The 14430-nt window shown below is 45.6% G+C and overlaps 1 protein-coding gene across 1 annotated transcript in view; it reads right to left on the reverse strand.

Annotated features, from left to right (window-relative positions):
* Cplx1 (complexin 1) overlaps positions 1-14430 on the reverse strand; it is a 33242-nt gene that overhangs the window by 2889 nt on the left and 15923 nt on the right. Inside the window, exon 3 of the mRNA XM_006985808.4 lies at positions 4091-4266. Within this exon, the coding sequence (XP_006985870.1) occupies positions 4091-4266 (176 nt within the window). The remainder of the gene's footprint in view (positions 1-4090; positions 4267-14430) is intronic.

The following is a 14430-nucleotide window of genomic DNA, read 5'->3' on the forward strand; positions in this document are numbered from 1 at the left end:
TGAGATGACCAGTAAAGCATGGCCTTTTCCCCAGTCATTTTCCCCAGTACCTTCCAGTACAAGACAGAGAAGTGATAGGTCAGCTTGCATGAAAGGCAAACAGCACATGAAAGGCCCTCCCACAGCTTCAACCTGTCATGGGTTCTACTGCAGGCCACCTACTGGGAAAACCTTACCCGCAGAGCCCCTGTGGTACAGAAGAGGAGCATGTGGCTCATTGTTCTATGGGGTAGTATGTGAGCCAGAAGAAACATCTCCAGAAACAAGGCCAGGTCACAGCAACTTCCAGCCAGGGCAAGAGCAGCAGGCATAGGCCAAGTGAGGTCTATGGGCAATCTGAGAGGCTGAGCTGCCTAAGGCTACACTTGGGAACAAGTGTGTCATCAGAGGCATGTGTAGCTATTGCTTTGGTTACTTTTCCTGAAGGCTAGTCTGTCCACTGAAGTTCAAGGTCATTTTGAGGCTACAACCACTTTCAGCTCTATTTTAGGGAAAGCCATGGTTATTCTGCCAGAGAATGCCATCCAGGCTACACCCCTTGCCAGACTCCACTGGATTCCACTGATAAATGCCAGCTTAACCCAGGCCAGATATTCATCATGTCAGGTGTGCAGAAGCATCAGTCCAAGGACAGGACCACAGGAGGTGTCAGTCAGGTGTATTAGGAAGCACACTCCGGGTAGCTTCCAGGGCCAGGTGAAGACTGAGGACTGGATAAAGAAGGTCTGATATATCGGAGGTAACAGAAGACCTAAGAACATTGTTAAGAAAAAGCCTGCAGTGGCTGTCAGTGGTTAGAGCCAATAGCTCCAGCTGGTATGTGCCTGCACACCTCTCATCATCATACAGGCTGAGAGAGCCTAAGTGAGTGCAGAAATGTGGGGGCTAAGACATGCCAGCTCTACACCTGGGCTTTGTCTCTTTACCAGAAGGAAAGTTCTGGCTCAACAAACAGTTCACTGTGGGTGACTGGAAGTGAACACAAATCAGGTAGTACATATGAACACCTGAAGGTGTGTGTGCAAATCTGGCTAGGTGCACAAACAAGTGGCAGAAATGTAATTTGGATGGTGGGTCAGCAAATCAAGTACCTGCTTAGATGACTTCCCAATGGATATGGATACTTCTCCAGGAAACACCCCACCTCTTAAGACAATCCTGAATGGCCATGCCCAGTTCTTTAGATAGGTTATCTGGGGTCTCACATCATATGGATATGAAAATTGGCCCCATTCTCAGTCTCTTCCCTTCCCCCTGTCACTGAAGAGCCTTGGAACATCATTCAGCCTTTCAACTTCTGACCAGGGGTACACATAGCCTAGGGAAGGTTGGGGATCCAGTTATAGTGAGTAGCAGGAGCTGCCCAGTGGAGGCTGAAAAGTCATACCGACAGGCAGAATTTATTCCTTACGGGAAGCTGGGAAGGTGGAGCACCAGCAGCAAACACCGGAGAGTCAGGACTATGAGAGTCTGGGGTGGGCAAACAGTGATGCAGCAGCAAGTGGGTGTCTGGAAGCATGACAGCCCTGTACCATCCTGTCCAGTCCGGCTGAGGGAGAATGGAGCCCAGATCGTCATGCCTGGGGCTTTGACTCCAACTTTCTCCTCTTGGGTCTACCCTTCTATCTGTACCAGTGGGCCCTACTTTCAGGGGTTCATTTGAATGTTCTCCATTTCTTTTCCATAATCAGCCTGGCACAGGCTGTTGAACTTTCTAAAGCAGTAGTTCTTGACCTTCTAATGCTCCTAATACAGTGACCCTTTAATACAGTTCCTCATGTTGTGACTCCCAACAATAAAATTATTTTCATTGCTACTTCATAACTAATTTTGCGACTGTTATGCATTGTAATGTAAATATCTGTGTTTTCTGATGGTCTTAAGTGACCTCTGTGAAAGGGTCATTCGACCCCCAAAGGGGTTGTGACTGACAGGTTGGGAACTGATGTTCTGAAGAATGAATTTCTTCACAATTTCCAGGAAAATGTGTGAAAACAGAGAAGTGGAGAAGGTACCCTGTAGGATCTTCCTTGAATCTTGTTTTTTATAAAAACAGTGAGAGGTCAAAGCCTATGTGGGTGGGATGGTATCTGGAAGGGACTTCCTGGGGGGGGGACTGAGCCAGGCACAGGACTCCCCTGTATCCAAAACCCAGACCCATCCCTGGACTGCTGGAGCCACTGCACACCTAGGCACCTAGCATAGCACCCTTCTCAAAGCTGCTCTGCCCTTCTTGCATAGCTACTCCCTCTAAGCTCTACCTAGGGAGGGACCTCTGTGACTCAGCTCTCCTTGCTTCTCTGTCCCTCCCTCTAAACTGTTCCTCTCTCAGAATTACTGTCTGTCTGTCTAACTCTCCATCTCTCTATTTCTCATGTCCATCCTCTTCCTTCCATATTACAGTTAATTTAGGGGTCTGCCACCATGTTGCTCACATGATCAATAGCACATCTTGCTAACCATGATCAGTAACTCACTGGCTATGGAAGGTAGGTCAAAACAAAATGAGCAGGCACTTTCCATAGGACCCAGGAAACTGTCCAGTGGTAGTGCTCCAAGGCAGATGTCAGGTGCATAGCCCAGACCCCATAAATAGCACACTGCGCCAAGTGTGGGGTGAGGATATGTTGGGCCCTTGAGGGCAGAACATGGGTGGAGACGGGGGGGGGGGGGGGGGGGGCAGCCACCCATTTGGCCCAATGTACCCAGACACCTAATGGCTATCTCCCTCTACCTACCTTTAGGGAAAGCTTTCCTTTCCCATGAGTCCCAAAGATCGGCCCCAACCACTGACATATCAACAGAGAACCTGATGTGGATGCACAGGCAGGAAAGGGGCCTAGAACCTGGGCTGTCCACTCTCCAGCCTAGCATCTCACCAAGTTCAGGACTGGAGGATTATGTGACCCACTTCCTGCTTCTCAACCACCCATGTAGTGGGTAGCCATTCCAACCTTGATCTGGAAGTTCCAACCCCCATTGAGGTTTTGGTAACTGTCACGCCTACAAGGCGGGGCCAAGAGAACACCCTGAAGACCCGAGACCCGGATGGGCGGTCTCTCTTGGTTCCTGGACCCTGGACACTGGAGGTAGACCGAACAGAGTTCTCCAGAGAACACTGCCAGACTGCGCTATGTCTTTCCTAGACCCTGTGACCTACCTATCCCTTCATTTGTAAGTTATGCCACTAAATAAACCTCCCTTTGAACTACATGGAGTGGCCTTAATAATTTCGCCAATACACCCAAGCCTGCTAAGCCACCCCACAAAGCCAGGAAGGATCTAGATGACATGTTCTCATGGCCTGGAGCCTTTCTTCTGTGTGGGCAATAACTATCTCCACTGTGCACCTGGCCTGTAAGCAGAGGTCACACAATGTCTACCATGGCTCTGCTCTTCCCAGTACCTAGAGGCACAGGACAGGGGCCAGGGCTCCACTGCAGTGTCTTCCCACCTGGCTTCTAGCATCAGTTGCACACTGATAAGCAGGCAACCGCTTTGTCAGGGTTCTGCCCAGCCTTCATTAGTGTGTGAGCCACAGTAAGGACTGAGGGGGGAGTGGGCAGAGACCATCCTCTTGAAAGATGAGGCTGTACATGGGTCTCAGTTCAGTATTCCACATGGGGCCTCAGTTTTTCTACCATGAATAGGCACAGTGCTCTCTGGCTGCCCCACCCATGGGAGACAGTCACAGGGGTGACTGAGAACAGGGAGGCTGCCACCCATCCACCATGTGTGAGTCTAGGAAGCAAAGGGAAAGGGAAACCCCTGGCCCTGATTTTCCTGATCCACCTCTGGCCCTGATTTTTCTGATCCACCAAGACTTCCTGCTCAACCAATCCCCATCCCTCTCTCAGAGCCTTCTTCTGGACAGGGGCCAAAACTCCAGGAGAGCAACCATTCCTGACACGAGCCTTCAGAATGACCCCCATTCAGATGTGAATATTTATAGCCCCACAACAGTCCAGTTTCCAAGGTTTTAATCCCTAAATAAGGAGCAAAAGGGGAGCTGTTAGCCGACGCCAAGGAAGGAGGCTGCTGGCCCTGGCGGGTCACTACCTATGGCTCTCCTGCACCGACAGTTGCCCACCTTGTCTCGTATGCCCTGCCGCATGACCTCACGTTCTGCCTCCATCTTGGCATACTTTGCTTTGCGCTCCTCCTCCGCCTGCCGCAGCGCTTCCTGACGTTCCTCTTCCTTCTTGGCAGCATCAGGGTCCTTCTCCTCATCACCCCCGAGCATTTTCCCCATGTCCTTGGTGGCCCCTAGGAACAACAGCACAGGTCAGGCAGTAGCATTCAGAGTTCCCAGAGTTTCTGCTGGCCATGGGTCCAGTGCTGCCCATCCTTTGAGGGAAACAGTGGATGTGCTGGCTTCTGTGTGTGCACTCACTTGTAAATATATGTGTGAGTGGTTGTTGTAGTTGCATGTTCATATCTGTGTATCTTTTTATGTGTGTATGACCATGTTACTGCATATGTGTGCTTGAGAGCACTGATGTGTCTGCTCACTCATGTGCTCCTGAGAGGCAGGCGTGTGTCCTCCCTGAGGCTTGTGTCTGGCAGAGGACTGGGTACTGGAAAGTGGTAGGAGGAAAATCCAGATGTGCAGATACATGGATGATGAGCAGGCAGGGGACAGATGTCTGGTGGGCAGTACTGGTCACTAAAGTAGGCAACAGGCGTGTACCCATGACCCAGACTGCAAACACTGCCTGTCTTCAGCACCAAGGCCCTAATTGCCTCTATGCTAGGCACCACTTTTCTCATGAGTTCCTGAGTCACAGGCCCTACAGAAACCACCCCAAATGCCTTAGTTTAGCCCATAGGACAGAGGCTGTAATTACATTCTAAAGAACGGCCCAATGCGCGATCCCCAGGCGGTTGCACTCAGATACTGTGTCCCCCAGGATGGGGACCTGGAAAGCCACACAAGACCTCAGCGTGGGTGCTGGTTCACTGGTTTTCATGTCTCTGGAGTACCTGCCAACCCTATGCACCATGACAAGCAAGAGCAAAGTCAGCTGTCCTCTCTCCTCTGCATGATGTCCTCAGGCTGCCTGAAACTCTACCATAGGTGATAGGGTGTGAAGAGACTGGAGACTTTGTTGCTGCTTTCAGGTGGAGACAAGAGAATCAACTTAAAATATGCATTTGCTGACAGAGCAGATCTTGAATCTTACTGGAAATTATGAGCTTCTTGGTCAGTTTTCAGCAGCATCTAGAAACTTGCAAAGGAGATTCTGGGCCAGTGACTCAAGGGAGTTGGGTCGTGAAGTAATCCTCCAGCAGTTTTCCAGGTAACTCACTGGAATCGCTCTGCCTCCAGCACAGCTGTCTCTAGCAGGTGTTGGGGCAGGCAAGGACAAATCTTGTAATCCCAACTGCTTTCATGTAAATTTTATTCCCTACTAGAACAAGCTAATTTACACTTACGTGAGAGAGAACTATAATTATTTCTCCCTCCGAGAAGGTGCTGGCATTCTAAAGCAGATAGAACTGAATCTGGTGTCTATTCCTAGAGCAGTGGTTCTCAACCTGTGGGTCACCAACCTCTTTGGGGGGTCAAATGACCCTTTTACAGAGGTGCTAAGACCATCGAAAAATACAGATATTTGTATTACAATTCATAACAGTAGCAAAATTACAGTTATGAAGTAGCAATGAACACAATTTTATGATTGTGGGTCACTACAACATAAGGACCTGGTATGTACTGAAGGGTCGCAGCATTAGGAAGTTTGAGAACCATTGCTCTAGAGGAAGATGAACAGTGGCTGGAGTATAACAGTGAGGGCTGTGTGGTTTGTAGCTGCCTATTTAGGCCTGTCCCACATCCCACCCATCACACAGACTGCAATCTCCATTTTACTGAAGGCCGTCTATGTGCTACTATGGAGCTGTGTGCCTGTTGGGCCTTCCCTAGACCTTCCTATATGCCAGAGATTCCTGGCTGGACTCCGGGCTCTGAAGGAAGATCTATTTTTGTTATGAGACATCTGAGCCTTCAGACTGTGGAGGCAGCTCTGGAAGGCTGGGTGACCCCAGGCTGTGGTGCAGCACATAGTGACATTCACACACCCATATTGACAAATGCATGTGTGTACACACATACATGGATGAGAAAGGTTTTAACAGGTAGAGATTGGCTATACAAGTGCTGGATACATTGTACAAACAGCAGCACACACTGGTGAGAATGCAGATGGCAAAGGAGTTGGAGGACAGTGGATCAATGTCAGTTTGTTCTCTCTCTGCCTTTTTCTTCCCAGCACCTCATGCATGCTAGACAAGCACTCTGCCATCGAACTGCTAGTTTCTTAGTGTTAAATGCACCCATAATGTGATTCAAAAAAGTGTAGTCCCAAGAATTTACCAACAGAGATAAAACAAGTTCATATGAATTCTGGGACAGAAACGCTATAGCAGTTTTATCTGTAATAGTAAAAATCAAAATAACTTATTTGTCCATCAGCAGACAAGTGGGCGAGTAAACCATGGAACCTGCAGGTGAGGAGCAGAGTGCCGCTCAACAGTGAAAAGAAGCAGACCATTGGTTGACACACCCAAAAGCATGGAAGAAGCTCAGAATCTTTGTTGCTGGGTGAAAAAAAAGGCCAGAAATAAATTAAATGATTTTATTTAAGTAAATGCAAGTGTGGTCTGATCGATGATGAGAAGGCAACTTTGGTATTGTCTGGGGTGGCAACAGCCTTGGCCCTGTGGAAGTGTGTTGATCACTTCCTGTAGGAGTTGTGTGTGTATTTCCTAAACACCAGCCACACCACAATTCAAACGAGTATACAATCTAAAAGGCTAAAACTGGAGGTGGTAGAGACCATGTTTCCTGGTCCTGATCTAATCAAACTATCTGTTCTAAACAGAGGATCAAATTTATAGCCACAGAGGTTCAAATGTTAGAAATAAACCTGTTGTTTGCCTTTCAACTGAAGTGGACATTAAAACTGAAAGTATAAAAACTTTGATAACAGTGAAAAGCAGACACTCTGCAGTTGTTCTCTGGCTTTCAGTGAGTCACAGGCCCCTGCATGCACCTGGTAGCATTTACACAGGGCCTTAGCAAATCCTCCCAGAAGCTGCAGAGAAAGTCTGGACAGTTTCAGTGTAGACAAAGGGATTTTTATTTCCCAAAATCTTCACTCCATGATTTGATTAGCCTAATCTAACAGACTATATGTCTAAAAATAAGGTCTGTGACTAAAACTGTTTTGAAAGAATAATTATAGCCTTTAATTGTAAAGAAGGAAAAATAAAGTGGAGGGGCTTCATAATCATTCTAAGAAATAAACAAAAAATTAATCCTAGCCGGGTGGTGGTGGCACATGACTTTAATCCCAGCACTCAGGAACTCAGGAGGCAGAAGCAGGTGGATCTCTGAGTTTGAGGTCAGCTTGGTCTACAGAGTTCCAGGACAGCTAGGACTACACACAGAAACTCTGACTTTAAAAGCAAAAAGAAAAAAATCCAATGTAATATTTTGAGAGATGATCCATATAGAGAATCAGAACTGATATGGAAAACAAAGAGCAGCAGTGAGAAAGTGCTCGCATTACAGTTAAGTGAGACAGCGGCATTGACGTTCTTTAGCAGCTTTGGAGGCTCTGTTTCATGAGAAACATTATAATGAGTATGGCATCCTAAGAAAACACCATGCTCTCTGTCTCTCCACTTCTCTTGCTGTTGATGCCATACTCTCTAAAACACTCAGGATGTTCCAGCAAAAGCTGACCAGAGCTAACTATACAGAAGGACGGTGAGGGACAACATTTACCTAAAGTCAATAGTTTTGCCCCCAAACTGTCCATGCCAGCTGGACCCACATAGGGGAGAACTTGCGTTTACATTATGGAAACAAACTGCATTTTACAAATAAATCTTTAGAAACTTAAGGTTTTTGAAAGACATACCAGCTCCCTGCTGGAAAAGCTTACTGTAACGATGGTGGCCCCACTGTGGTATGCAAGTTTATGCTGTTTGGATTGAATCTCTGACTTAAACTTTGGGTTATCTTAAAATTCTTGATAAATTTATGGCAGAATGAATGTCCAATAATGAAAATACCAAGCCTGAAATAGTGATGCATCCCTGCAGTCTTACAACTTGAGAGGTGGAGGTAGGAGGTTCATGAGTTTAAGGCCAATCTTAACTAAATAGTGAGTTGGAGGCCAATCTAAGCTACATGAGAACCTGGATCAAAGCAAAAGAAAACAAAACAAAAAGGAGTGAAAATACAGAGTCCTAGAGAGTTCCAGGGTGGTCATGTTGTAGATGCTTTTAATGTCATCGTTTCCATGCTGTGGAGGGGCACAGTTAGTTCTTGGAGAAAGAGGATTAATGGCAGAAGCTTGGGAAAGCAGCCAGACAGTATGCACACCCTCCTACCTAGCACTCTCACTCCAGCCATCTGTCAGAAATGGCCCTTTGTTGGGACATGGGTCCACAGATGTCCACTATCTCAACACAAGGCTAGAGACAAGGGCTGTCTTAGGCATATGGCCATATAACCAGGGAACATCTGGGGCTACAGTGCACTTGGAGATGTGGAACACCCAGGAGAAGACCATCAGTATCCTAGAAAAGGTTGAGAGGCTGCCTAATGCACTATAACAGACTCCAATTTTGAAAAGCAAGGAGAAAACCTGATGGGTAGCCGGGCATTGTGGTACACACCTTTAATCCCAGCACTTAGGAGGCAGAGGCAGGAGGATCTCTGTGAGTTTTAGGCCAGCTGCATGCACACACACATCAAAACCTGATTGGCAAAGATACTCATGGTTTCACAGTTCTTTGAGGATGAAAAATTACCAGAGGCTGCATGTCATCCTCCCTCTAATCCTCAGCCCTAGGAAAGCTATAGGGAATGTTCACTAAAATCCACCAAATGACAGTCTTCACTACACTGAGATATCTCGCAACATACCTGTTAAAACAGGTAACAGGAAATATTGGTAAAGATGTGGGGAAAATGAAACCTTGTGCTGGGAATGTGTAGTGATCCAGCCCATGGAAGACAGTTTGGTTGGTCCTCAGAAGGTCAAGCACTGACTGGGACTGAAGAAACAGATTAACAGTTAAGAGTACTGTCTGCTCTTGCAGAGGACCTGGCTTCCCAGCACCGGCATGGCAGCTCACAACAGCCTGTAACTCTAGTTCCATGGGATCCAATGCTCTCTTCTGGTCTCCAAGGGCATTGCACATACATAGTATATATATACACTTGCAGGCAAAACACTTACATATATATAATAAAAAGAACAAATACAGAATTACCACAAGACCTAGTAATTCCACTTCTGAGTACATACATAAACGTGTTGAAAGCAAGAACTCAAACAGATATTTGTCCACCCCTAGTTTGAGCAGCATCATTCACAACAGCCAGGAGGGAAAGCAGCAAGCATCAGTCCACAGGTGAATGGAGAAAGAAAAAAGTGGATCTGTCCTCACCTTACATATTGTTCAACCTTAAAAGGAAGGAAGTTTTGATACAAGAGAATATGGAGAAACCCTGGGGACATTTTACTGAGTGAAATGCACCAGCCACAAAGGACAGCTGCTGTGAAGCCCTTAGAGGACTCAGATCCAGGAGCAGAAAATAGAAAGTAGTTTGGGGGCTGGGAGGCATAGGGAGCTAAGTGTTTCCCTGGGACAATTTCAGTTTGGAAAGATGAGTACATTCCAGAAGTAGAGGTGACAGCTGAACAATAGTGTCATGCGTTTAAGGCCACTGCTTTGTGCACCTAAAATTAATTAAAATAGTGAAATTTATATATATATTATTACAAAAAAGAGAAATATAATTTTAAATTACTTATAATTCCATCTCCCTGGTAGGTTTCCCAAAGCATACATGAGGCTGGTACCAATTTTTCCAAAGCATGACTGGTAATGACATCACCTGTGCTATGTAGGCTATGCAAATGTGACCTCCCTAGCAGCAGATGGGCTTGGATATTAGAATATAGTCACTGCCAACATGGATACTAGAGGTAATGAGGTCATGATATAGGTCCTAGAAAGCAGCTGGCTTGCAAACTCCCGAACATGGTTCCTGAACCCATGAGGGCTTGCAGGATGAGGTATGCCTCTACCTCAGTCCTCCACAGCAAAGAGAACAAGCAAGCCAAAACAGAAAGGAAATTAAAATGCTCAACCACGGGCTGGAGAAATGGCTCCATGGGTAAGAGTACTTGTTGTGCAAGTATGAGGACCTGAGTTTAGATCCTGGCACCAATGTAATAAAAAGCATGTGAGAGGTGGAGACAGGAGGGTTGTTCGGGCTTGCTGGAAGCCAGCCAGCACCAGGTACAGTGAGAGTTGCTGTTTGAAAGGAATAAAGTGGCAATCATACAGCTGAACACTCAGCATCCTTCTTTGGCTTCTTCCCACACATATGCATATGTCAACACACTCACACACACTAATAAGCAAGTAATAACCAAATAATACATTGTATTTTCTATCCTCATACATAGGAAATCTTGAATGAAATCCATACCTCAAAATATACTTATTATAAAAAGCTGAGAATAATGTCTAGGAATTCACAGATGGGATCTTTCAAACATTTAAAAAACAGATAATTCCCATGATATTTAGAATGTTCTTGGGAAAAAAGAAGGAAATCCTCTGGGTTATTTTTATTAAATTAGCATAAAAGCAATGCCAGAAGTCATGTTCAAGGAAATGGAGGAATGGAAAGAGGGAAGGAAGAAGAAAGAGAGGAGGAAGGAGGGAGGGAGGAAGGGAGGGAGAAAAGGAGGGAGAGAGAGAGAGAGAGAGAGAGAGAGAGAGAGAGAGAGAGAGAGAGAGAGAGAGAGAGAGAGAGAACTAGAGCTTCCAGAAGACTAGGAACCAGCACATGGGCCAGAATAATATTCAGCCAAAGGGAAACTGACAACTGTCATTTTCTAGGTAAACATAGGAAAGCACAACCTAGGTTCAGTAGAGCTCATTTGCAGAATGTAGAAATGCTCCAGCACCAGAGCATCAGTTGTGACTCAGATGCCACCCAGAGGCACAGTGGCCATCATGTGCCTGTGTCATAAGGTGCTGTTCTGAGTATTTGTGTATTCCCAGAACCTTCCTCTTTCCTTCCCCCACAAACAAGCCAATGGGTTCCTGTGTCCTTGGGGTAGCTATAGCTTCCATCCCCTTTAGAGAGGGCCTAGAATAATAGGAACTTGCACCATGTCTGACTACTGGCCTGCCTCCTTCTTGCTTTGCAAACATGTGGCTGAAAGGTGGAGTCTACATACATAGCCACAGCATGACCACGGGGGGGAGGGGGGATGGTGGGGGGCAAATGTGCCCTGCCACATTGAACCCACTACTAAAGCACAATGGGTGCTTATTAGAATATGTAAATCTATGAAGCCAAAGACAGGTTTCTGGTAGCCATAGTGTCCACCCCAGCACCCAGATGACCTCATCTTCTTTCCCACAGAAATTGTCTTGTGTTCTCTGGAATTTTAGATCAGTAGAGCCCCACAGTATATAACAGGGAGCTGTGGTGGTAATCTAATTATACTGAAATATGATTTTGATTGTATGTTAATAAATAAAGTTGCCCGGGGGTCAGAGCTATTAGAGCCATTGCAAGAGTGTGGCGGTGGTGGCACACGCCTTTAATCCCAGAAAGCCAGCCTTTAATCCCAGGGAGTGGTGGTAGAAAGCAAAAAGATATATAAGGCGTGAGGACCAGAAACTAGAAGCATTTGGCTGGTTAAGCTTTCAGGCTTTGGAGCAACACAGTTCAGCTGAGAGCTATTGGGATGAGGACACAGAAGCTTCCAGTCTGAGGAAACAGGACCAGCTGAGGAACTGGTGAGGTGAGATAGCTGTGGCTTGTTCTGTCTCTTTAAATAGACAAACAGACAGGAAATAGAGCGCTCATTCGGGAAGCTGGGACACCGCAGGCGGAAGGGTGAGATTTTGGCTCTGAGCTCTGACCTCTCGACTTTCTCTTTTGCATTATTTCTGTGTTTCTTATTTAATAAAACGGTTGGTTACATCAATAGGGAGCTGTCCTGGTTACTCAGTACAATGCTTCTATATGGATAGCTTACTGTAGGGTCGCACTATGGAGTAACTTGTCCATTCATGGCCTGCTGGTACACACAGAGAACTGCCTGGGCCTTAGAGACAAGCTTATGTACTGGTCACTTACCCAGGTACATCCTGAGAGTGACTGACAAACCGTTCAGCAAATTTAGATTCCAGTTGGAAGAAATGGTCAGATCCTGCTAAGGTAGTTCTGTCCCTTACACTTGAATTATGGCAGATATGAACATGGGTCCCCATATAGTTCAATACTGACTTGGTGGCCTTTTTGACTGTAGCCAACCCTGTGGGTGACAGGTGGTGCCTTACTGCAGCTTGTATTTATATTTCACTTCTGATGAATAATTTCGAGTATTACTCATGTGCTTGCTGGTCATTTCTGTATTTGCTTTGGGTGAATATCAATTCAAAGTCTTCCTTCTCTCCCTCCTTCCTTCCTCTCCTTTCTTTTGAGACAAGGTCTTGCTCTGTACCTGGGATTAACCTGGAATTCCTTCTGTAGACAAGGCTGGCCTTAAACTCACAATTCTCTTGCCTCCACCTCCCAAATTCTGGGATTACAGTTGTGCCCCAGGCTACTCGGCCAAAAGTATATTTTCAGAGTCAGTGAGATAACTCATCTGGTTAAGGCTTTTGCAGCCACGCCTGATGACCTAAATCTAATCCTGGGACCTACGTGGTAGGAGAGAATTGACTCTTGCAAGGTGTTCTCTGACTTCAACAAATGCACCATGACATATGCACACACACACACACACACACACACACACACACACACACACACACACACACACTAAATAAATGTAATAAAAAAATTTAAGTGTGTGTGTTTTTAAAAATAAACCTTTTAAGATGGGTGGTGGCACACACCTTTATCTCAGCACTCTGGAGGCAGGTTGAGCTCTGAGTTCCAGGCCAGCCTAGTCTAAAGTGTGAGTTCCAGGACAGCCAGGGATACACAGAAAAAATCCTGTCTCAAAAAACCACCACCACCACCCAATCAATCAATAATAAACTTTTTAGCAGTGCTCAGAATTGAACCTGGAGTATCACACAATGTTAGGCAGACTCTTTGTCACTGAGCTATACTCCAATGCCTAACAAATGTTTTGAGAACAATTTAAATTTACAGAATAATCACAAAGGAAAACAGAACAGAGTTCCTGGAAGCTGCACCCAACCTCCTGGATAAATGATGTCTTCTAGCTGTCAGGCACACTGCTCAGAGTGAGCCAACCCAGGGATATTGTATCTAAAGCCTGTCTTCTGCTCAGATTTCCTGGGTTTGTGTGCTGTTTGTTTGTTTGTTTGTTTGTTGAAGAGTCTTTATATGTAGCTGTGACTGGTCTGGAACTTGCTAGATAAAGCAGGGTGGCCTTGAACTCACAAAGATCTACCTGTCTCTGCCTCCTGGGTACTGGAATTAAAGATATATGATACCATGCCCAGCCTTTTTCCTGGGTTTTTAACTTCTTCTCTGTTCAGGGATCCCAGCCAAAAACTGATTTGACAAACAGTTGTCATATCTCTCTGGGCTCTGCTGGGCCATGCTAGTGTCTCAGACTTGCATTGGTCCTGACGACCTTGATTTGAGCTTTTTGAAAACTCAGTTGGGACTCTTGGATGTTTTTCTTCATACTTAGGTTGAACTATGGCTTTGAGGTACAAGAGATACTTTTTGTCATACCACAGTGTGTGTCCCAGGCAGACACATTCTGCAATGCTGCTGTTAACCTTGGCCTCCGGGTTGAGGTGCTCTTCCACACTCACTGCCAAAGTCTTCAGTCTCCTATGCACAGCACTCAGTGTGCAATGCAAACCTAAGGGTTACACTGGCTTTGATTTTTATTCTTGCTTTTTCCTTTTTATTCTTTATTATTTTAGTTTAGCATTTCCTTTCTTCTTCTTCTTCTTCTTCTTCTTCTTCTTCTTCTTCTTCTTCTTCTTCTTCTTCTTCTTCTTCTTCTTCTTCTTCTTCTTTCCTTCTCCTCTTCCTTCCCATCTTCTCTTCTCTTCTTCTTGAGACAGGGTCTCACTATGTAGCTAGGCTGGCTTGGAACTTTCAATCCTCCTACCCCTGTTTCCTATGCTGTACTCACAGATGTGCACCATCACATCCAGCTATATTCTGAGTCTCCATACACATTATTTAGAATCCTGTATGGAGTCTGTTTTTAAATTGAATTGGTAATCTTATTATTATTGAATAGTAAGATTTCTTTATATTCCACGTACAAGTTCTTTATCTGAAATATATTTTTGATTTTTGGTTCTTTATTTTTGTTTTAGTATTTTATTTTTAAGACAAGGCCTCCTGTAGCCCAAGATGGCCTTAAACTACCAATC

Source organism: Peromyscus maniculatus, chromosome 10 (genome assembly GCF_049852395.1).
Source record: "Peromyscus maniculatus bairdii isolate BWxNUB_F1_BW_parent chromosome 10, HU_Pman_BW_mat_3.1, whole genome shotgun sequence".
NCBI classification, from domain to species: domain Eukaryota; kingdom Metazoa; phylum Chordata; class Mammalia; order Rodentia; family Cricetidae; genus Peromyscus; species Peromyscus maniculatus.